The sequence below is a fragment of the Dermacentor andersoni genome, chromosome 2 (genome assembly GCF_023375885.2).
Source record: "Dermacentor andersoni chromosome 2, qqDerAnde1_hic_scaffold, whole genome shotgun sequence".
Classification (NCBI taxonomy): Eukaryota; Metazoa; Arthropoda; class Arachnida; order Ixodida; family Ixodidae; genus Dermacentor; species Dermacentor andersoni.
In genome coordinates, this window is record NC_092815.1 from 248,075,475 (window position 1) to 248,100,861 (window position 25,387).

Genomic DNA, 25,387 nt, shown 5'->3' on the forward strand with positions numbered 1-25,387 from the left:
ACAAAATACTACGTCCGGCAATCCGTTAGCGCGTGGACTCACTGAGGCGTTTGCATAGCTGAAATTGGAAGAACAGTGGGATGAACTATGATTAATTACGCCAACTACCTTCGATCGCCGAAGGTAGAATTGCTTGATTCAACCGTCGCACAGTAACTGTGCTATTTGTGCCTGAGTGAACGAATAACGTTTCTGTCTGCAATTTCGCGACGTACGTTTTTCAAGGAATGGTGAACGTTGTCACCATTTCAATAACGGGGTGTGCCTAGAGTACGAGCTGTTAATTGAGTCAGTAGCCTAAAATCGAATACAGTCATGACGAGTTGCAATAGTTAAACTCGCTTCACAATTAACATTTCTAATTTGCTAAGCCGAGTAGCTCAGCAGAGGGCAAAATAGCTATAACAAAACGGTGTTTAGCACGTCACAAGGGCGTTACGTTTGTGAGAGTACAGTTGCAGAGAACACGCCAGCGTGGGATGGTGCAGATTTTCACGACCTTGGTATTTGCTTGTTTGGTGACTCAGTCATGTATTTAGCCTCTTGCCACAAGCACTGCTAAGACTTATCTACATTTGCATATCAGCTTAGCATGCATGCCTTAGCCACATATTTTTTTTAGCCGTTCCCAGAAAGTCTAGCTACGGTACAGGAGTTGCTCTACACCTTTACGTTTGGCAGAAAGGTTCCACTGTAGACAATTACTTTGGCTAAGCCCTACAAAAACAACTTTTAAATAGTAAAGCAATTGATTCGTGAAGTAAAGCTGTCATGGTTTGGGTTAGAATGCTCGCACTTAATGTGTCTAAACGCATGTCCCCATTGCGAAACATAAGCTCTCCTGCATCTATCATGTACCCCCTCCAAAAAAAAATGCATATCGAAAAGTGCTAGAATTTTTTTTAAGGTTTAATGAATGGCATTCAGCACAGAAGAACTCAAAGCCGCTCAGTTTGAAGCTACCCTGAAGCGAGTTCGTACGCAACGTTTCGGTATTTCAGAATGCGTCGTCGCTCTTGGTGTATCTTAAGTTATTTATTTCGCTTGAGTCGTCACGTGGAATATTAGAGGGTGGTTCTGCTGCGCAACAGCACTCAAAGTGCAGCATTTGTATAGCTCAGAGAAATAGGAGGCATTTAGAATGTTCCGATTCCACGGCACTGTTCAGAAGCGCGTCAATAGAAGAGAACGTACAGGAAAAAGAGAAGTTGGATACGCTTACGAATCGCCTCTGTTCGGTTCCGCCGCGCTCTTTGGCCACTAATTGAGCGTCACCGTCGAATATACCAGGTAAGCCGGTGGGATTCGGTATCGCTTCATTTAAACTAGTTCCTGTGCGCCTTTGTTCATTAGGGTCCTGTTGATAACCTGTATTTCGGTAACTGCGATCGAATGTGGGTCGACAAAGCGTATGCTCGTGCGGCTAGGTATTCATCAACTGTGGTGTTTCTTTTATTTGCACGTTCATGTTTTACAGTGTCCACCAGTTTGTATTTATCGATTTGCTCTTATGCAGCGTGTTCCTTTTATTTAAATTTGGAATAGTGTGTGCGAAAATCGCCTTTGTCAGTTAGCGCACTTTGGTCATCTTCAGGAGGATCGATAACTTGAAGTGCCGAAAGTTACCTCCGCCGCAAATATTATTACTTATATGGCTAACTGATGAGCTTTTGTACTAATCACGTATTTAAGTGTCCACTTTAAGACGCATGACGCTATTGCCTAGCTGAAGCAGCAAAATGGCGAAGTCATATCCTTCCCGCAGACAGCCTGAAAATAGCTACAGCTACGAGTTATCCATCGCAAGATTACCTGCAAAATAAATATTCTTTCCAAATGGTGGTTATTAAAAAGCCTCCTTTGGGCATTGGTTGCAAAACGAACTGAAACGGCAATGCGTGTTATAGCGCATTTCTCGGGCAAACTTTTTCAACTTATAGGCTAGTGTCAGGATGTCGCCTGAGTGAATATGACTTCAGGATTACCGGGCTTTATTTCTCCAACTTCAGTATGTTAGCTGCAGTAAAAAAAAAAACAAAAAACGAAACAATGCGCGAAACTTTGTTACTTCATTTATATGAACATGAGGACTTGCGCAAGCTGGTGAAAGTGTTATGCGCATATGTCAGTTATACCCCCTGAAGACACGGATACTTGCATCTGCCACGACGTGTATTTTAGAAATATCCTTTCTTTAACAAGAAAAAAAAAATTAAGGCGAGAAATCCGAATGTATATTGAATTGGGAAATATTATAGTCTCCACGACCATATGACAAACTTTTATTCGTGTCACGCGGAAAGCGTTTCTGGATAACTAATAATGGACTGAGGGACTTGAGCGTTTGAGAGATTTAATGGGCCTCAGTAACCTTACCACACGGTAATTGGGCAATGGCGTTTCGTTGGAAGTCGTAGTATGGTTAGCGATAAAGAAATAACTTATTAAGCTCTTTCCACCGCTATCCTGATTTCCTTTTGGTGTGTGTTTAGGCATGGACCTGTTGGTGCTCGCTTACTGTGCTTTATCAGAACTCATAGTGCTTTTCTTTAGAATTAATTATGGGTTATGGTTGGCGCCTGCTGAATCTTTGCATAAATGGACTTGCGATGTCTAGAAGAAAAAAAAAAAGAAAACGTAAACTGATCCGTCCCCGGGCACTTTCCCAATATACTTCAGTCTTGTGACAAGACGTTCTTAACTGAGGGCCGAAGCAGCTTTTATTTCGTTTCGCTAAACATTTTTTAAACTCTCCTAAAAAAAAAAGTCTGCCTCGTTACTTTTGATAGTGTCTTCTTCTCAGCGTAAGTTATGCATGTAATTTCACGTGCTCTATAATTAAAATTACTTCCTGCCTGGTTTTGTTGACCCTGATGCACAAAAAAAAGATATTGTTCCAGCAAGACCCACTCACGATGATAGTGTACGTCTTGCGAGAGCATCCGTTACAGAACGCATACTTTACTTCAGTTGCAGCCGAGGGAGTGGAGCGTAACAGTGAGTTCGTTTGGGTACAAAGTTTTTTTTTTTGCACTTAATACGGGGGCACTTTCTTGCGATTCTGCGTACCTTCTCAAACTCTACGACGTGACGTTCCATCTGCGCGTGCGCCTCGACATCGTGATAGCGCGCCAACGTCGGTGCGCTTTTGAACAAATACCGCATGTAACATCATCATCATCATCAGCCTGGTTACGCCCACTGCAGGGCAAAGGCCTCTCCCATACTTCTCCAAAAACCCCGGTCATGTACTAATTGTGGCCATGTCGTCCCTGCAAACTTCTTAACCTCATCATCCGCCCACCTAACTTTCTGCCCCCCCCCCCCCCCCCCCCCTGCTACGCTTCCCTTCCCTTGGAATCCAGTCCGTAACCCTTAATGACCATCGGCATGTATTCCGCACCCTTTCTTAAATCTTGGCGCGGCGTCGAGAATAGCTAGACTCGCCTACCATGACGCGGGCCCGGGTACGGTTCCTCGTAGCGGCTAAATTTTAAAAATTCTGCTTACGCGGTCACCGAGCCGAGAGTACGTAGGGTAGCCGAAGAAATCCTCTCAAATTTAAAAAATAATCGGGAGGTCCCACATTTTTTTCCCCCCGATGTTCATAGAAAACGATCACGGTGTTTTCTTATTGCAGCCTTGCGGTTGTGGTTGCACTGAGACGCGCCATATATCTCGAGGCTATGTTTCAGTCGACTGGTGTTATTCTTTAATCGGCGTTACTTGAGAATGCTGTCTCTTTGCCTTAAACAATCTTTTCTCGAAATAAAACTTTAGAGGCTTTAGAAAGTCTACATATGTTTTTGTTTCGTGACAGCTTATTTTTCTGTTTCTCAAAAGAAAGTTCTACTTGTATCAATTTCATGTGCGTTGTTTTGGCAAGACTATGGATTCTCTGCAGCCCATTCGTGGATTTAAGGCCTAGCGAGTTTCGTAGACCACTATTTATACGCTTTCTGATGACAAACGGTTGGCTGCTTACGGATCACAATAGTCCCGTGATAGTGGACCTTTGATTAACTGTTATATTGCATTCGTCAGAATAACGCTATTCGGCCATATAAAGCTAATATGTACTAATAATTTTATTTTTCTTGCCACCGGATGTTTAGGCTTCGTCTTAGGCATACAAGTAGAGCACATCATACGTTCCAATTCGATTCGCTAGTTCGGACAAGCGAAGTACACTGATATTTTAGGAACCCCCTCCTGATGAAGGGCACACCGCTTAAGCTCAAAAGAAATGAGAAAACAAAAAGAAAAGCACCTGCTTGTGATTGTTATCAAATTCAATGACATCCTTGTTCCATCCATACAAACAGCTCTTTATTTCAACTCCAATATATTTACTTTTGAATTGTTTACCTTGATAATAATAATGTGATACCAATTTTCTTATGCTTCGTCTGAAAATTTTATTTGTTAGTGCAGCCTGGAGCCCCTGCCGAATATTTAGAAGTATATATACATATGGGGGCAAGCGCCCAAAAGAAAGGTGGATGCATTCACCTGCAGGACGTTTCGAACAGCCACTACTGAACCAACCAGAATGGAGGTGACCCTATATGTAAAGTTGAGTAAATCAGTCAAGCTAACAATGCTTTTCTTAAGTGAGAAAACAATGAATACGAATTTCAAGCTGATAACAGACTTCTAGAGAAGGGCAGACGCTTGAAATCACACTGTGCCAGATGCAGGAACACTGCTATCAACACTAGGGTAGCTTTGTTGCGTGGGGCCCAGAGAGTCATTATCTCGTACACGTATATCTTTATTATTTTTGTTTCCTTTGCCTGCCCGGCCGAAAATCGCAATGCTTCGAGGCAAAAACAAACTGCGTGTTCTGACCCTCCGGGCACGGGCAGTGGCAGAAGCGGCATCTTGCATTTCTTTGAACGTACATACCGGCCAATGCCAGCTGTCTCAGCGTTCCAACCTCACGTACGTCTCCCATCCCCTCCCTTTCTCTCACCACAACCCATGTGTCTGTCCTTAAGGACATATAGGCCCTCCAGCCTTTGGCTGCTTTTGCAGTTCTTGAGTTGTTGTTCAAACAAGATGTGACACGTGGTCTCTTTCCGGCATATCGTCGATTTTATCGATCAACGTGTAGGAATCTCTCGATCCCGCCTTTTCTATACCGACGCATCCTCCACCCTCTGGCTATCCTCGCCAGCAGGCCTCCTAAACTGCTCACTATCTGCGTTGGAAGCAAGCGCTCAATTTAGCCTGCCACTGAAGGTGCTTTTCTATGGTAAAGAGAATTGCAATAGCTTATTTTGAAGAACAATTGCTCCGTGACTTGTTCCCGATTTGTTGTTTGTAAAAACCAGCTGGAAATATTTCCAAATGCTCTAAAGGCAGTAATATTTTAAAAGCAGCGCGCATTTTCACGTTTCTTTAGGTTTATAGTCTTTCCTATGATTATGATCATTGCAATACTCTTCTGGAGAGCAAAATGATACATTGATGTCGCCCTAGTTGTAACAGTGACCTTGAAATACTTCCATATGCTCTCAAGGCAGCATATCTTTATAAACGTCGCGCAGTTTCGAATTTCATGGATTAGTAGTGCGCTTAGTCGTGAACGATCACAAGGGAAGCGCAGCCTTGAATATATTGGTCGCCTTTTGTCATTACTTATATTGGCGCCGATGTTTCAATTCGCAAATCATTCAAGTCGCTTAACGAGACACCGAAAAAAGGGCGTGGGAACCTTAATGGAATGACACTAGGACGCTTGCAATACGTTGTGCGGGAGCTTCCCCATCCGCGAAACTGCTCGGCCCTTGACATATCAAACACAGCCCAGCGAGAACATTCAACGCACTCATGGGTTACTTTGAAGGCGCATGGATATTGAACGTGTTCTACGTGCCGCAGTGGAGAAGGTTATCCAAGCCGAACATGCTTCCATACCATTTGTTATTCGAGTGCACTTGTTGTCTCATGTGCGTGCCTTATCATCTTCGTCGCCCGGTGTGACGAACCCGGCTTTTTTGGATGCCGTGCCTTTACGCGTGTGCGGTGTGCTCCGAGTATTTTCCTCATCTGTGTGCCTGCTCACCGCGGTCCACGTCGCGACCTCATAGACGACGTCGCGGCCTCATAGACGACGTCGCGGCCTGTTCGGAACTCACTTATACTTTTTTTTATCCGCTCTACGGTATCGCTGTATTCGGGACCCCATAAAACTTCCGGTCATGCATTCTTGGCAGTCAAGTTAGCCAAGAAAAAAAAAAGTATTTTGTGCCGCAGTTTACCATCGGTACATATTCTTAATGTGTTGGGAATTCTTGATGTTGGGAATTCACTTGTCGAACGCTCCACCTATACAGCGATACTGGAGCCAGCCGGAAAGTTGAGCGAAGTTATAGGCTATTGTAACCCGTGAGGCAGGGACGGGGAAGGTGTGCCAGTTGTATCAGACACATCGTTAATCTCATTAACATCAAAGTTAAATGCTGCGCTAACTGACGTTATAGAATGGTGTCTCAGTAATTACCTAATTATTAATCCAGAGAAAACTAAATATATTATATTCAATAGTGGTCACAGGGTCCTAACTACTCCACTAGCGTTAACACATGGTGCTCATCAAATTCCACCCGGTGACTTGGTTCTATTCCTCGGTGTTCTCCTGGACGCTAACCTCAAGTTTGACTCCCACGTTAACAATATTAAGAAAAAACGGCATTTGGCATTCGCGCTCTAATAAAAGCACGCGCCTTCTTTTCTCGCAAGGCTCTTTTATCACTTTGCTTTTATCCATAGTCATATTAACTATGGTATCGCTGCCTGGGGCAACACGTACAATTGCCACCTGTCATCAGTTCAGCATTTACAAAATCAAGCCATTCGTATCATTACTAGCAGTCCTCATCAGTCAAATGCATCCATTTTGCTCCGTCAAAGCCTCATTTTAACGACTGTGAACTTGTTTCAATATAATTTAACAATATTATTTTTCAAGTTACTTGACAACCAATTGCTTTACGAATTCGTTAACCTAAATGATTTACATAACTACAATAGAACTAGGTTTGCCTTATACAGAAATTTTTTACTGCCTCGTGTCCGTACCAACTATGGTAAACTAACATCATCTTTCGCTGGCATATCTCTATGCAATCACTTACCATCAAACATAAAATCACTCACATCATTCTATGGCTTCAAAAAATCCATTAAAGAGTTCCTTTTGACGCAGTGACGCAATTACGGTTCCAAATGTTTTATTTATTATCACTATTTCTGTTATGTTTTGCTGTTCACATGCTTGCTGTTGCCTTTAGTCGTTTTGTTCATAATGCTTCTTTTTATGTATTCTCATGTTTTTTGTGTCTGTTGTAATTTTGTATATGTATATTTATAGCACACTTATATTTTTACTTCATGTTCATCTCGGCCTGCCGATCATATTTTTCTCTATTTCGTTCTGTTCCTTCTTTAGATAATTTAAAGGTTCTGTTGTACGCCGATATTATTTTTATCTTTGTTAGTAGTACTGTACATTGTAATCATAATCACTTTTCTGTTGTTGTGCTAGAGCTCTTCGTTTCTATTATTGTACATTCTATAAATTTTATTTCGGTCCTGCCACCTATGTAATTTTTTTTTCTTATAATTACCCACCGAGGGTCCCGGTTACAGTCTTCGACTTTGGGACCTTCGTCTGTAAAACGAAAATGTAACCGTTTCTTTGTTTGTAATGAATAAACTTGATTTGATTTGAGTTAGTTTGTCTGGACGCTACTATGAAAGAGAAGCGAGTGCTGGTTCAATTGTGCATCGGCGAATGTCAGCGATACGTCAGTGATCTGTGTGGAGTGTGCTTAGTTACTGTCGGCGAGTGTCGCCCGACTACGTGAGCACGAACTCGAGACGAGTGCTAGCGAGTGCGAGCTGAGGTGGGTGTTAGCATTCGTGGATGCCGGTTAGTGCAAAAAAAAGCGGATAATGAACGCGAGTGAGTGCTGGGGGGGGGGGGGGGGGGAGTTCGTGCGTAGGAGAGGACGCGCGGGAGCGTGACCGACTGCCGAACAGTGTGAGCATACGTGAGTGCTAAACATGGATTCTGAGCTCTAGACAGGACGCGCGAAAGGAAAGACAAACAAACCCACGCAAGACGCCAACTTATCTATTGCTGCAAGAAACAGAGCAGAGCGCAGTTTTTGCGCACACGCTACGCTAAACTGGTGACGTGACAGTCACAGCTATCAGCACAGTTTCCTGTAACAATAAATCAATTGGTAGTCACTCCCAAGAAGTTCTATTAACACATGAGTGCGAATGAAGAAGTTGTCCGAAATAATATTGGTCAGGGAGTATGAGCGACTGTACACGTATTGTGCCATGCGCGTAAGTTTTGGATCTGTGCACAGCGTGCAGCAGACCCTGCCCTCGTTTTGTGTGTCTGCACGTTCCTGTGAGTCGAGAATTGAATTCGGACCTCGTTTACTCGTCTTAGCTAACTCCGCTCTGGATTTTCCGAACCAGGGACGTTTTATGTTTGCTTACACAATTTCTTTAGTATGTCAAACACGCGAAAAAGTCAGTGACTACACCTTTCTTTACTTTCACGAAACGATGAAAACTTTACAGCCTTTTAGGGATATTAGGGTAAATTTCAAGCGTCACTACTTTTATCGCACCACAGATCTATTTTTACAGGCTCGGGCATGTGTAGGCGTCGACTTACGCAAGTAGTGTTCAGAATACCCAAGATTAGATTGGATTGGAGCCAACTTTATTTGTGCCTGCAGTTGGGCGCTCGCGCGTCCCGACGAGGGTCTACGTCATCTACGAAGTCGCCGTTACTCGGCGCGGGTCTCCGCTTACCGTTGCCGGCTCCCTGGGTCCCTGCCTTTGGAACGCCCCGACGACCTGCTGGACGTACCAGAGCTGTTCGTCTTGGTCGTAGCTCTTCGCGGCTGCCTCGAGCCGCTGTGGGAGCGTTCTTGATTTTGCTTCTTCTGGATTTTTAACGCAGTCCCACAAGATGTGCGTGTAATCTGCCGTCTTCCTCCGGTAGACTCTGCACTTATCGGTCGGATATGTCTCGGGGTACATGCGATGCATCAGTCTCGGACTCGGTAGCGATCCGGTCTGGGGCTGTCTCAGTTGTACCGCCTCCGCTCGACTCAGCCTCGGGTGCGGGGGTGGGAGAATCCTGCGAGCCAAGCAGTAGGCCTTCGTGATTTCATTGTAATCAGTCATGCGGTCTTTGGTTCCGAACCACGCCGGACGGTCTTTCGCCGGGGCGCGGTTGGTTAGCGCTTGCGCCGCTGCGTGTGCCGTCTCATTCTGGTTCTCATTGCGTTCCGGCGCGTCGCCCACGTGCGCCGGGAACCACTTGAGTCTTACTTTTCTGTCTTGTAGTTTGACCGCTCGCAGTACGCGCTCAGCCTCCTTGAAGATTTGGCCGTTGGCGAAGTTTCGCACCGCCTGTCGTGAGTCACTCAGCACCGTGTGGCAGTCTGCGTCGGCGATGGCCAGGGCGATGGCTACCTCCTCCGCTTGTTCCGCTCCGGCGCTTCTCACGCTCGCTGCCGTCCTCGTGGCGCCGGTTGACGCCTCCACGACGACCGCTGCGAAGGCGTTGCGTTGGTATTCGGCTGCGTCCACGTACCGCGCATGTTCGTCGTTGGCATGCTGGTCGATGAGAGCCTTTGCCCTCGCCGCTGTTCTTCCCATGTTGAACTCGGGATTCATGTTCTTCGGTATGGGATCGATTCTGGTCTGGCGTCGGACCTCTTCGGGGACGGGGAGCTTCATCTCCACCTCGTTCGAGCATCCTATTCCCAGATCGTCCGGTATCTTCCTCCCGGCTTTGGTCATGGACAGGCGCTCCAGTTGAGAGGTGCGTTGCGCTTCGGCTATTTCTTCAAGCGTATTGTGTATCCCGATTTGTAACAAGCGGGTCGTGCTCGTGGACTAGAACAGGCCCAGCGCCGTCTTGTACGCTCTTCTGATGAGCACGTTGATTTTGTTACGTTCCTATTGCAGCCGTCTGTGGTAGGCTGCAACGTACGCGACGTGGCTGATGACGAAGGATTGGACGAGCCTAATAAGGCTCTCCTCTCTCATGCCAGGCTTCTGGGGAGTGACTCGTTTAAGGAGTCGAATCGGGTTGGCTGCTTTTGCCCAAGAAATACCCAAGAAATTTTCTGTGCGCCCAGAGTCGTACTGACGAACCGAGATCAGCGCACTGATTCCTGCTAAAAGAGACCCATACACGCCCCCTTCGATTATTTTATTTTTGCTTTAATCTCTTTCTTCTTCTACGTGTTAGTATTTTTTTATCTTTCTGTCTCCCCTTCTCCCGTCCCCGGTGCAGGGTAGCAAACTGGATATCGATTTTCCGTTTAACCTCCCTGCTTTTCGCGTCTCACTTATGTCTTTCTCTATCCATAATGATCAGAGAAGCTTCTATGGGAACATACTTGTTATTATACAGAATGCTATATGTGATATGTAACTACACATAAGGGCACATGTGCTCCGTGAGTTCGTTTAGCATGGCCAGTAGGGCACGGAACTTGTGACCACGTGCTCCGGACAGGCCGCCATTGGAATATGAACCTGGCAACGTTTAACGCAAGAACATTATCTAGTGAGGCGAGTCTAGCAGTGCTATTGGAAGAATTAGAGGGCAGTAAATGGGATATAATAGGGCTCAGTGAAGTTAGGAGGCCAAAAGAAGCATATACAGTGTTAAGGAGCGGGCACGTCCTGTGCTACCGGGGCTTAGCGGAGAGACGAGAACTAGGAGTCGGATTCCTGATTAATAAGAATATAGCTGGTAACATACAGGAATTCTATAGCATTAACGAGAGGGTGGCATGTCTTGTTGTGAAACTTAATAAGAGGTACAAAATGAAGGTTGTACAGGTCTACGCCCCTACATCCAGTCATGATGACCAGGAAGTCGAAAGCTTCTATGAAGACGTGGAATCGGCGATGGGTAGAGTGAAAACAAAATAGACTATTCTGATGGGCGATTTCAATGCCAAGGTAGGCAAGAAGCATGCTGGAGACAAGGCAGTAGGGGAATATGGCATAGGCACTAGAAATAGCAGGGGGGAGTTATTAGTAGAGTTTGCAGAACAGAATAATATGAGGATAATGAATACCTTCTTCCGCAAACGGAATAACCGAAAGTGGACATGGAGGAGCCCGAACGGCGAGACTAGAAATGAAATAGATTTCATACTCTGCGCTAGCCCTGGCATCATACAAGATGTGGACGTGCTCGGTAAGGTGCGCTGCAGTGACCACAGGATGGTAAGAACTCGAATTAGCCTAGACCTGAGGAGGGAACGGAGGAAACTGGTACATAAGAAGCCGATCAATGAGTTAGCGCTAAGAGGGAAAATAGAGGAATTCCAGATCAAGCTACAGAACAGGTATTCGGCTTTAAGTCACGAAGAGGACCTTAGTGTTGAAGCAATGAACGACAATCTTGTGGGCATCATTAAGGAGTGTGCAATGGAAGTCGGTGGTAACTCCGTTAGACAGGATACCAGTAAGCTATCGCAGGAGACGAAAGATCTGTTCAAAAAACGCCAATGTATGAAAGCCTCTAACCCTACAGCTAGAATAGAACTGGCAGAACTTTCGAAGTTAATCAAGAAGCGTAAGCCAGCTGACATAAGGAAGTATAACATGGATAGAATTGAACAAGCTCTCAGGAACGGAGGAAGCCTAAAAGCAGTGAAGAAGAAACTAGGAATTGGCAAGAATCAGATGTATGCGTTAAGAGACAAAGCCGGCAATATCATTACTAATATGGATGAGATAGTTCAAGTGGCTGACGAGTTCTATAGAGATTTATACAGTACGAGTGGCACCCACGATGATAATGGAAGAGAGAATAATCTAGAGGAATTCGATATGCCAGAAGTAACGCCGGAAGAAGTAAAGAAAGCCTTGGGAGCTATGCAAAGGGGGAAGGCAGCTGGGGAGGATCAGGTAACAGCAGATTTCCTGAAGGATGGTGGGCAGGTTGTTCTAGAAAAACTGGCCACCCTGTATACACAATGCCTCAAGACCTCGAGCGTACCGGAATCTTGGCAGAACGCTAACATAATCCTAATCCATAAGAAAGGCGACGCCAAAGACTTGAAAAATTATAGACCGATCAGCTTACTGTCCGTTGCCTACAAAGTATTTACTAAGGTAATTGCAAATAGAATCCGGAACACCTTAGACTTCCGTCAACCAAAGGACTAGGCAGGATTCCGTAAAGGCTACTCAACAATAGATCATATTCAGACTATCAATCAGGTGATAGAGAAATGTGCGGAATATAACCAACCATTATATATAGCTTTCATTGATTACGAGAAAGCGTTTGATTCAGTCGAAACCTCAGCAGTCATGGAGGCATTGCGGAATCAGGGTGTAGACGAGCCGTATGTAAAAATACTGAAAGATATCTTTAGCGGCTCCACAGCCACTGTACTCCTCCATGAAGAAAGCAACAAAATCCCAATAAAGAAAGGCGTCAGGCAGGGAGATACGATCTCTCCAATGCTATTTACAGCGTGTTTACAGGAGGTATTCAGAGACCTGGATTGGGAAGAATTGGGGATAAGAGTAAATGGAGAATACCTTAGTAACTTGCGCTTCGCTGATGATATTGCCTTGCTTAGTAACTCAGGGGACCTACTGCAATGCATGCTCACTTATCTGGAGAGGCAGAGCAGAAGGGTGGGACTAAAAATGAATCTGCAGAAAACTAAAGTAATGTTTAACAGTCTCGGAAGGGAACAGCAGTTTACGATAGGTAGCGAGGCACTGGAAGTGGTAAGAGAATACATCTACTTAGGACAGGTAGTGACTGCTGATCCAGATCATGAGAGTGAAATAATCAGAAGAATAAGAATGGGCTGGGGTGCGTTTGGCAGGCATTCGCACATCATGAACAGCAGGTTGCCATTATCCCTCAAGAGAAAAGTGTATAACAGCTGTGTCTTACCAGTACTCACGTACGGGGCAGAAACCTGGTGGCTTACGAAAAGGGTTCTACTTAAATTGAGGACGACGCAACGAGCTATGGAAAGAAGAATGATAGGTGTAACGTTAAGGGATAAGAAAAGAGCAGATTGGGTGAGGGAACAAACGCGCGTTAATGACATCTTAGTTGAAATCAAGAAAAAGAAATGGGCATGGGCAGGACATGTAATGAGGAGGGAAGATAACCGATGGTCACTAAGGGTTACGGACTGGATTCCGAGGGGAGGGAAGCGTAGCAGGGGGCGACAGAAAGTTAGGTGGGCAGATGAGATTAGGAAGTTTGGAGGGTCAACATGGCCACAATTAGTACATGACCGGGGTAGTTGGAGAAGTATGGGAGAGGCCTTTGCCCTGCAGTGGGCGTAATCAGGCTGATGATGATGATGATGATGATGATGATGCTCTTAAGGTGAAATCCGTAACCACTGAAGTGCCACGGTGCGGGTGCAGACGTATTCTAGTGTTAAAGCCAATGATACTGCCGTGATGACATGAACAACTACAGCAACAACAACTACTACGATGGGCGACAAGGACAACAATGCTGTAGAAAACTTCTCCGCATGGGTGCTCGTCTGACTGACCTCCCAGCCTTTCCTGTCCTTGCTCTCTCTCTCTCTCTCTTCCGCATGAGGGGCAGCGTCCGCCCGAGTACCAATTCGATAAGCCAATGGCAATCTATTGGAGGGAGTGCCACTTACTTAGTGATGAGGTGTAAGGAACGACGTGAAGGTGGCCAATGCGGTTGTGCTTTTGTCCGTACATTTATTGGGGAACGCGAAGGCGAAGCGAAGCGACGACTTCTTCATGGTCTAACCCTTGAGCTAACCTTCAGGGTTCGGTTCAAGCCTTCCGGCTGACCGAAACTGTCCGGCAAATCAACCCAAGATAACCGCGTGTTTATGCTTGTCGTCCTTCTAAATATGTTTGACTCGTTCCAAATCCCATCATCATGTATATAACATGTATACATATGCGCAGTGTCCCGACCACCTGCATCTCAGTTCGGGCAGTTGAAATGTTCGCATAACTGGCAAACGCATACCGCTGAACGCGTGGACAGCAAATAGCGTTATTATTTATTTATTTCAAGGTGCCTTACAGGCCCCAAGTGCAGCATTGAGTAAGGAGGGCGTCGTTCAACAAATGACAACAGAAAACCAATACATGAGAGCTAAAAATGCGAGAGCTAAAAATGTTTACAATGATAACGTGCTTGTAAAGCAGTGTTACAAATAAAAACGCTAAAGCAATACAAAGAGTTGTCAGGAAAGGGAAATGAAAAGTACAGTTCGCGGTAACATAAAAAGGGGTGCATCACTCGCGCAAAAATAACGCACTTAGCACGAGCACATGAAACAAACAGAAGTCAAGCAACAAAGTGAAAAAAAAAATATGGCAAAGAAAAAGAATGAGTGGTCTGGAACGCAACCAGGTACGCAGATTTGCCAAAGCAGCGACAATACGAAACAAATATCACTGGAGCGTCACTTATTTGCGGCACACAATGCAGGGGCACTTCGTGCAACGGCTTCCGGTAATTTTCGAAGCGGTTCTTCCTTCTGCGTACGCGACAGGCTCTTAGCCTTCGCTGGAGCATGGTGGCGGCACGCAGCTTCCTAATCCGAGTAAGTCCCTCGTAGTGCATCGGCAGAACGTGTTCCGCAATCACTTTTTCACTTTTCCTTCTCTTTCTCTTGTTTCTTTTGCCTGAATGCTGGGCCAAGAGCGCTTTTTCGCAAGCACTGCAACAAGCGCAGAGAACACAGCAAAATGTACCGCGGTGACTCTTCTCGCCTTAAATATTCGTGAATGCGTGTTTCGGCAAACGAGGCCCTGGTAGATTAAGGGGTTAACTTTGACACTACAAAGGACGCTGACGCGTTGTAGCGCCTCTTGAGGACAAGTGAATTGAATGAGAGACTTGGAGAAGTTGTTGTTGTTGTTGTTGCCGTTAAACATGGCTCAGTTCCGTGCATGTACCGTTCTTTTGTTTTTTTTATTTGTGTAGAAGACGGCTGTTCCCGCTTGTATCCTGTGTGGCAGCTAACGTTAGGCAAGATGTTTAAATAAGATAAAAGAATGAAAGAATAACGCTCTGCAATGTAAGATTACAAGACATACTGGGCACCGTTGACAAAGGCTTGACGACCAAGCGCTTTAGCTCTGATGATCGTACCTTGAACCTTGTATTTTAAATCTTTGTTTTTCATTTTTGGTTTTAGCAGCTTTTCTAACCTTAGCTGGGACACCCTACATTTGCAACGGTATCAACAACAGTTACGTATATCGAAGAGCTTGTTGGTGCAAACAGAAAAAAAAGGGGGGATTTTGTCACATGTAGATATCATGTCCATTACTTCACGTACCTCTCCGTGATCGCGCTCGGCGCGTCTTCTCTTACGGCTTGAGTGTGTTTATATGACTAGACTTTACCTCTCAGCGTGTTTTACGTGACACTTCTCGTCAGCCCTGTTCAGTACGCTGACGTGAATTGGAGGAGGCAAAGTAGGAGGAGCAAGATTTGGTTGGCTGTAGGATCCAGTCTCGCAAGGCATGGCAGAAGTTGTTGCACAGCGCTTATCTCTTTTTAGAAATTTTTTTCCAGAAGTTCAGAAACAGGACACAAGCGCAGCCTGCGGTCATTCCCGTCGCACCGTACCGAACCGGGCCGCCCATATTCCAACACAACGCCCTGAAATTAATATGTCATTCGCTACCAATAATTGGCTACCCCCCCCCCCCCCCCCCCCCCCCGTATTCATGAATGCGCCTTCACTTGAAGCACAAGTTTGACTTGATTTTGAAGACGCCTGGCGTGAACGTGCCAAAAACATCGATTCTCTTTCATTCGGCGAGTTCAAGTCAGGCGTCGCCTAGATTAACTGAAGCATGGGCTTCAAGTTAAGGCACATTTCTGAATGCGGCGGTAAGTTTACGTCATTTGGAAACTTCAGCATTAGTCGGAGACGCTTCCGTCTTGAATTTGTGGTGGTAACGGCGGAACACGATGTCATGCACACTACTTTGTAGAGGACCTAGAGGCTGGATTGCTTGAAATATTTCGTCGTTGAACAGCATTTCTTGGATCGAGTGTCCCAGTTTTTACAGAGTGCGTGAGTTGGCTTTGAAATTCTTTGACCTATTTGTGGAACCTGACTCTAAGGTAATTTTACGCGAACCTTATGTGAGCTACCTATATACTGCGTTTACGTGACTTGACTTCTAATCTGAGTGTGTTTATGAATAAGTACAAACTTTTTCATGAATTTGAAACTAGATTTCAACGCGATAGAAAGGTTACAGGTGACATTCTGTTAGACTTGAAGACAGTGTGGGGACAATTTGAGGATCCTCTATGGAATGCTTCGAGGGTCTTATGAACTGCAACCCCATAAAACACGTACAGTCGCGGACAGAATATTATGGACCATGAAATCTAAGAAAAAGCTGAATATCTCCGCAACCTCACAACGCAATCTGGTATTTGCATTTTGGACCTCAAGTAGAATATGCTAACAACGTTGTCGTGGGCAGTTTTACTGGTTACTGCTACAGGCTGCTCGGGAATTGAACGTTTTCGGAGATCCCGTAGTCCATTTTGTTCTGTCCGCGACTGTACATTTCCTAAAGAAATTTTTGCGGGACCGATGGGTATCGCCTAGAGATTAAGACAGGGAATGTTTTTGTCACAAAGGTTATAGTCCAGTGGGATACAGTACACGAGCTACAAGTGGTTAACCATTACCCGATTTCCACTTTTGTGATGTTCCACTTTAACTTTTATTCCATGCCGCCGTGACCACGTCCCGCCTCTTTTGTCACAGTGACGTGCAATGTTTCGGGTGTTGTCTACTTCTGATTCATTTCGACCTGGGTGAGTTGCCGTCTCTCTTTCCGAAGGAGATTTTTTTTAGCCGTAAAATGAAGTTCACGTGCAGCGCTCGCGTTTTCTACAGCACGCAGCCCCTGTAGTTCAGCGCGTGCACAAGCATCTGGCAGCGTATAAAATGAGAAACCGAGCACTGGTTCCATTCGCGTCGTTTTCCAGCAGGCGCTGTCGTCACTGCACTATTGCACAGTTACGCCGCATTTTAACGCGGCAGTGTTAAGGGCCTCATGTCGCAGAAAATCCGGGGTCGGCGGCGACGGCGGAGGAGTTGTCCGTGAGCAAAAATTGCCGCATTTATATTTGGGTAAGTGCATATATATGCCACGCCTTGCTATATGACATCCGATATATGCGGGTTATATTGCCACACCATTCTATTATTAACCTTGTCTTGCATTCTTGACAAAGTTGTACCTCGGAATTTTGAGAATGACGGCCCACAAACAATCGTCATGAAAAACAACTATGGCGCGTGCCTTTTATGTTAAATCTTCTCGGACTAAAATATTAAGAGTGCGAAAAAAATAACAGGAACCCGTAAAGGACGTAATTATCTTTGGCGCGGCTGTGCATTACCACCGGGTTTGGCGCACGCAAGAGGGCGCGTTTCTACGAGAAAGCTCACCCTTGAGCATAGCACTCGCAGCCAGCGCTTCCCGGTAAATATTACGGTTACACAGGTGGCAGTTGCCGGGAAGTGCGAGAAACAGCCAGTGATCTTTGAATGTTATCGCGTTCCACACTTAAAGGCGAAGCTTAAGCGTCCTCTAAATTTCCCCTCTAGACGTTCCCACTATTCCGCTCAGCCTCGAAAAGTTTCCACCAGAGCTCAAGTTTTGAAAAGAAACCATTTAACGCCACTTCTTGCTTTTTTCTTTTATGCCCGCTCGCACAAGTGAACGTGTGCAGACATCTGCAGCAGACGAGCCGCATTCTCACGCGCAAGTACGCCATAAATTTGAAGAAACGCGAACAGTTGTCGCACATGTGTTTTTATATATGTAGGTACACTATTGACTATGTATACTTATAAGATTACAAAACATATCAGTGGACGGCAATCTCGATGACGTCCTGTCGGAAGCCAATCAGATCACTCGCCCCAGTGACATCACTCACCCGTTCGGAATAGACTTTGCAGAGGCGGGGAAAACGTAAGGAGCAGAACCATCGCCATTTGTAGCGATGCAAATGTTAAAAAAATAATAATGAATTACACCTTTTATGCAGTGTGCCAAAATTTGGCCAGTAATCCCAACAACTTTTTCTATCGACTCAGTTCCTTTCTTGGCATCCATCAAAATTGTTTCAGGGTTGTTTTAAGTCAATAGAGGGCTTAGAAACAGTTCATGACGGGTGACCTGAAACATTTATTCAAGCAATATCTACAAGTAATCTGTACGTAAACAATGAAGAAGTTAAACGTATATAAGCTAATAAATGTACGCCGAACAGATAAAATTACTAAGGTTACCACTGACCTCATTTCTTGTAACTCACGCCCCCCCCCCCCCCCTACATTCATTTCAGTTTCTCTAATTGCACAACGGCTGTGCACAAAAATACTCTAGGACATTTCTTCAGAATCATTTTTGAGCCATGACCCTCATATGCGTCCTCGAGCGCATGCGCACGAACAGAAGTAACGAAAGGCTTTAGCACGTATACGAGCTCAAGTCAGGTCACGGACCCTTTGATCATGGTCTTTGTGAGAATGCAGCTTTGCTACAGAAATTCAGGCGATGCCTATTTGAGTTGAGCCACCGAATACGTTATTCAAATTACAATGTTGTTACTTGAAAATGCAGCTGGGAGCTGTTCGAGCCAGCTCAGCTTCTTCGAATCGGTAGGCAAATGAATTGTATTTCATGGAGCTTGTCAAAAAGGAACCAAAAAAGAAGGCTTTAGACGTAGACGTGCTGTGCACAATGCAGCACCTTGGCGACGCTAATGAACCTTGTTAGCTCACGCCATGAGCTGTGTAAAAGAAATGCTCCCAGTGAATCGGCGCCAGTTGAAATTGTCACATATACATTTGAACACCGCACAATGATCCAGCCATAGTCCATCAACAAGTGCCGAGTTCGGACTGTAAAATGCAACGTGTAATAAGAAGTGTAAGAGAAATAGGATATACTTATGGCAGGAGATGTTGTTCCGGCAAAGACTGCGCAATCAGGCAAATCAACCTTTATCGGTTGGTACAATGGAGTGCTTGTATGCAGAAAAATGCATAAGCGCTTTGTTAGCAGTCGCATAAACGCAGAGGCAAGTTTCTTCTTTTAGGATAAAACAATGCGTTTTAAATTTCCGACGTTTCTCTGAAGCTCGGCTTACGTTGCTGAATTATGCCGTCTGTTTGGTCAATGACAAAGCACTTATTGAATGATTCGGCCAACTTAAACCATGCTCCCCGAGGACGTATAAAAATAGAGTAAGGAATCAAAAGTATGCTTTTTAAGCATTAAATGCATTTATCTCCCGTTGTCGGTGACCTTCAAGTGATGTTGAGCCAAAAGCGTGAGCCATTATCCGGGCACTCAAAAGAACATCCGGGCAAATTGCGAGAACAAAAAGAGATCATTCGGAAAACCAATCAAAACTTAAGAAAATGTGGTCTCTGCTCCCGACCATTTGTACAGGGCCGCATTAAATACGCTAGTTGCTGCCCAAGCAAGTTACGAAAAATATTGCTGCCAAGTTATTCCCAATGTTTGTTTACAATAACACTCAGCTGTAACTTCCAGTATACTGAAGTTTTTATCATTTCCAACAGTGAGTTCAAAAGGCAGATACAGGCCACCTTACACTTGATAGTCATTTTTGGGCGCTGAGACAGCGTTACCTGTGCTCTATTAAACGACAGCGGTCCATGAATTCCGCGTCGCGGGTTTTGCGTCGCCTCGAGAGATGGCGCTACTCTGCGTGGCATCTCCTTCAGGTGCTTTCCTTCTTCCAGTGGAGCAGTGCGCTCTGTCTCCCTGGCGTATTTCGCTGGCCCTCGTGCTGCCTTCAGCCGGTTTTCTTCTCCTAGCTGCGCAGCGTCTATACGGACCAATGCGCAGTATGACCTAGTGTGGTGTGGTGCACTGCACTCCACCTATTTTAAGGTTATCGCTATTGTCATTTCCAACCAATCTGCTTTGCCGGTTGGCATTGCATGCTTATACTACTCTCGATCACGGAAGAGGCAGCAATTTTTGCACTAACAATTTCCGTCATCGACGAAATTGCATGGAATAAAGCTTGACACGCCAGGCCCGAAGGCTGCACGAGAGTGCTTGAAGTCATAAGGGCACTCTGGTGTAAAGAACGACTGCCCAGCGCTGCGTCGCTCATTTACGTGTTATTTACACTCGGAATCGCTGTTCTTGACGAGCTTGCCCAGCTTTGCTGCATCAGTCAGCTTGCCTACGACGTTTAGATATTTCTAATTACTGTACTACATCTACTGAGCCCGATATCGTTGTTTCATTTAAATTTAGTTTGGGATCTCCTTTAGAGAAGTAGTGCGTCTTATGCGTTTAAGTTGTGCCTCCGGTGGGGCAGTGGAAAGATCGTTTTTTCCCCACCTTTAATCTATCGTGACAACCATTGCCACTACTGAAACAACAATTTAGCTTCTTGCTGGTGGATCATTCAACTTTTCTCATGTTTAAATACCGATTAATAAACAATATTACTCCATTAATAAGTTTCACCCTGCTATCGACTTCAATTTTTCTGACATCAGATGGGAGCGAGACTTAGTTTCCTTAAAACAGAACTCAGCTGAAAGCAAAGAATTTTTAACTTTTTCTGACGACTTCAACTTCACTCAGCTCGTTCACCTTCCCACTCGCATAATTTCCGCTTCCGCTAATATTCTAGACTTAATACTTACCACTACATCAGACCTAGCCACCAGCTTAACTCATTGACCGGGAATTAGCGATCACTCTATAATTTACTTCACTCTACGGGCAAAGATTTCTAACAAGAAAAAACTAGGGTCATCCAAGAGTACGGTAAAGCAGACATAACTGGAATCAATAGGGAATTTCAGGTCTTTGCTGATCGGTTTTTCGCCGGTTTTGAGCAGCAATTGGTTGAGGACAACTGGCTGCTTTATAAAAACGCACTCTTGTCTCTTATTGATTGTTTTGTACCTACTCGCTTTCCATGGTTTAATAACACGTTAAAGCGCATGCGCAACAAAAAGAAGCAGATATTTCGACGCGCAACATTCACATCCAGTATAGACCACTGGTCTTGCTATCAAAAATTTACAAAGAATTCTGTACTGCGCTTTCAAAAGCCAAGAAGGAATTCTTTGATAAAACTCTTCCTTTGCTACTTTGTTCTAATCTCGGTAAATATTGGAGCATTATTAACGGTACTAAAAAGACAACATTCAATTAATCCAATCTGATGCCCCAGTAGTTCAAAGCGAATGCTGCAATGTTCTGAACAATGTGTTTCTTACTCATTTTCATAAGAGCACCCCCCCAGTATTTCCGCATATACCAAACACCAACTTCTCACCAATGGATTCTATCGCTATTGATGCAGTTGGTGTCGAAAGGCTGATTGTCAACTTAAAGGTGTCTTCGTCGGCCGGTTCAGATTGTATTTCATCGAAAGTGCTGAAGTGTACACAACTTTATTCTTCACTGATATTCTCAAAGCTTTTTCAACCGTCAATACAGATATCTACATTGCCCTCTGATTGGAAGATAGGGAATGTGATCCCCGTGCATAAATCTGGCGATGTACATTCCCCCAATAATTACCGCCCCATATCATTAACGTCTATTCCAGTAAAAATCCTCGAGCATATAATATACTCGCACCTCATTGAATTCCTTGAGTCCAATTCCTTCTTCCACCTCATTCCACTCATTACATATCTTCAAAGACCGATCATCGCTTCAAGGTGGGTCTACCTTCTTGTCGCACAAAATTGTGTAATGACTCTTTTGTTCCTAGAACAAGTGTCGTACGGAACCACCTTCCCTCCACAATCACCAGCAAAACTGATGACCACAAGTTCAAGATCGATTTACAAGACGCCATGTAATATTTTTTTTTTTTTTTTTGCTGAACGCCTTGCCATTTTTCCCCACTCCTTTCGGTAGTGCTTTTGCGCCCTGAAAGTATTTTAAATAAATAAATAAATAAATAAATAAATAAATAAATAAATATCAGTGTAAACAAGATGACGTTGCCGCCATCCAGTAAACAACAGAAGATGCTGAGCTGCCATAGAAGCGTCGCTTAATAAAATAAAATAAAAAACGGCATTACAGGCATGGAATAAAGAGTACTCACCGGCCACGAAAAGCTCCACGCGGGACTCCGTCACCACTACAGTGGCAGAAGTGACGTTGTCGCGGTAGGTGACGTTGCAGTCGTAGTTTCCGCTGTCGGAGCGCTCCAAGCGGTTAAGCCGCAAAGCAGGCGGGTCGCTGAGAAGCGAGAAGAACGCCCTGCCCGACCAAGATGGTCGCTTCCAGTGCATTCCGTCCACCAGGCCGCCAGTTCCTCCTAACGCCGTGGCAGACGGTTCAGGCGCTTCGATCGCGTAAACCCTCTTCGCCTGCAGGTGGCCGTTGGTGTAGTACGGTGAGCTGCCATATTCTTTGTAGGTGTGGGTCGAGACGTGGAACCAGACGGCTGAGATTGGCTCGCGGGTTGCCATGTTGATGGGGCACGGAAGTGACGTCGGCTCACCTTCCAAGACGTTCAGGCGAAGTGGCGTATTTGGGCCCCTTTTGTCCTCTGCAAAATGAAAGAAACATACATTGTGTACAGCGGGAGTAGTCGACACTTATACCGACGCATAGTTCCACATCCACAAAAATTAGAACTTGAGCAAATACGAATACGTCGATTGCGATGTTTTCCGGAAAATTTGAGCCGAAACGGCCCCCTCAAGCGAATCCTTTAAACATCCTATTGCCAATCTTAAACAGGCTGTCAAAAACGCGACCAAAGAAATCAGCACACAACTTGAAGTCCCCAAAATGGACTCGCGCTTAGCGCATTTCCTGGAGGCTAAACACGCTCTCGGGCAGAGGTGGAAAATGCAAAAATTAAATCGGCGACTACGAGCAAAACTAACGTCTCTAAACAAGAAAATAGAGTGGTATTCCAGACAACTGGCCCTACAACAATGGGACGAGGCGTGCAACGAAACGGACGGTTGCATGAGAAGAGGTAGTAAGTGGAATCTGCCTAAAAGTCTCCTCAACGACAAACAGTCCAGGAATGCGTTAAATCTTGCCGTCGATAGGCTCATACATAAGCGGGTCACCTCGGCCCAGACCAGACCCTACCTCACCGCCAGAGGGCTTAGTTGGATAGACCTCAACTTCCCGCAGTCGTGCTCCAAATGCAATCACGCATGCTGCTCCTTCGAGCACATGCTCTAGCTGTGCCCGTACAACGCGGGCTCCGACCTCCAATAGAAGTCCAAGTGGGGCGCCTTGCTGAAGAGCTCGGATTTCACGAACCAACTACAGGCTGTCCAAAGGGCCTGCGACGTCGCGGAGAGTCACCACCTTCCTGTCCTGTCATGGGCGGAACCACCAACTTGATTGGGGAGCCTTCGGTTCCCCCCAATCAAGTTCCTCAGGACACTCTAATAAAGTTCTTTTCACTGTCACTGTTCATATTTGTTTCTAGCCATGTAGACTATGCTTGTAGAGAGGATTAATGAAATTGTGTTTGGACAAGGAAATTATTGCTGTAGTTATTATTTAATTAACAAATAGTTTGGTTTACTATTCACCACATAAAGCTTGATTTGTCGTATCATGAACATTGTCACCTCCTTTCAGAAGAGTAGGCAGGCGTTGTGCCCCTTCCGGTGGCAGTTGCCAGCCTGCTCCTCGCTTTTCTTTTCCTGGTAACTGTGTATATGTGTTCAAAACAAATAATATTAATGATAATATTAATTGCTATAATTTCCCCGTGCTTTAATCAGCATTTCGAAGTATGAAATTCTGCGTAAAATAAATGGTGTGCCGGGCATTACAGGGTTAATTAAGGAGTTTTGGCATGTATCTGCGATGCCCAAATTTGAGTGCGCGCCTGCGTGTGTGTATGTGTGTGTGTGACTGATTTTCTTGCGCTTCCTGCAAGGCAACCACATCTTGTATCACACAGAAACTTCGTGGTGGAATATGGTATTCTTTGCCACACCAGTCACTCCGTTTTATCGACACAAAGGGCTCTTTACTCATAAGGTATTGTTATGGCTGAACTGGGAATGGCGCCATAGTGAAGAGAATATTAATGTTGAGATCAAGCATAGTACCAAAAAAATGAGGAAGCGCATTGACAAGCTGAAACTGTGGCTTCGCCTAATGAACCAGCGTGGAAGGGAACTTAGCGTCGCAACTGTGCGGGCAGTCCAAGCCTTTTATTGAGATTGAAAAATAATAACTTGTCAATTAAAGCTCCATTGCGCTTTCTCGCGTGCATTTCCGCGAAAGGTTGAAAGTGGCGGGAGGAGGAACCGCAATGACGTAAAGGCAAAAGACGCTTCGCTTTAAGATGCGGTATGCATAAATTGGGCGCCAGGCGTCGACCGCCGTTTCAGAAACAATCGCTTTCGGACCTCACGCGTGTGCCCGGCTGTGCACTCCTGCGAAATTCGCTGAGCACGAATGCAGCATAACCGTAAGCTGTCCTTTACTCGTAACGCATGCCTACTTAAGCGCCCGGTGCACCCACGAAGTCGGTAATGCGGACAAGAGTGTAAGGGAAACGGGAAGGGGCTGACCTAACCAGGCGAGCTCACTGAAACGGAACGCCGCCTCTGCGGCACATAAATTCCTTGTTACCTTACCGTCGCCGCTGGCGTCTGTATTTGTTTCGGGGATGCTATCGCGACAACTCGTATTACATCATCAAGACGCTTAACGACTCCCCCTGGGCTCTGCTGCTTCCGGCCCTTGGTCTTACGTGTTTCTGTATTCTTTTTTTTCCTCACACACAAAATTTACCGTGCCAGCGTTATTTCCTGCTCCTTTTCTTTCTGCTTCTTACCCTGCGCTATAGGCTGGAGTATATCATCCGACAGCCACAGTGATCGTGGTCAGCATAATGACGAGAAGAGGACGTGATCTTCACCTTTCACTATTCATCCCACGGCGTTCCTGACTAGTTTGTTCATTACGTGCGCTTAGGCAGAGAGAAGTGATAGTAGTATACAACAGACGCCAGGCCTGCCGTTCGACTCTTCTTGAGTCGAACGTACAGTTGGTGCATGAAGCCGATATTCGCCGACAAAGGGTAGTGGCCGTCGTAATCGTCGCTGTTTTTTTTTATTGATTTATTAATACCCGCAAACGGGGCGCTTGTTACATCAGGGGTGGGTTGCTATGGTTGTCTGAGGTCTTTGTTGAGTTGTTTGTAGTGGCTAGGATAGGAACGGGGCACAGCATCGGTAGGCAAGTTATTCCAGTCGTTCTCGGTCTGAATGAT

At 45.3% G+C, this 25,387-nt stretch overlaps 1 protein-coding gene across 1 annotated transcript in view; it reads right to left on the reverse strand.

Moving 5' to 3' along the window:
* LOC126539704 (uncharacterized) overlaps positions 1 to 25,387 on the reverse strand; it is a 191,133-nt gene that overhangs the window by 132,020 nt on the left and 33,726 nt on the right. The window contains exon 2 of the mRNA XM_055075658.2: positions 22,226 to 22,675. Coding sequence (XP_054931633.2) covers positions 22,226 to 22,675 — 450 coding nt within the window. The remainder of the gene's footprint in view (positions 1 to 22,225; positions 22,676 to 25,387) is intronic.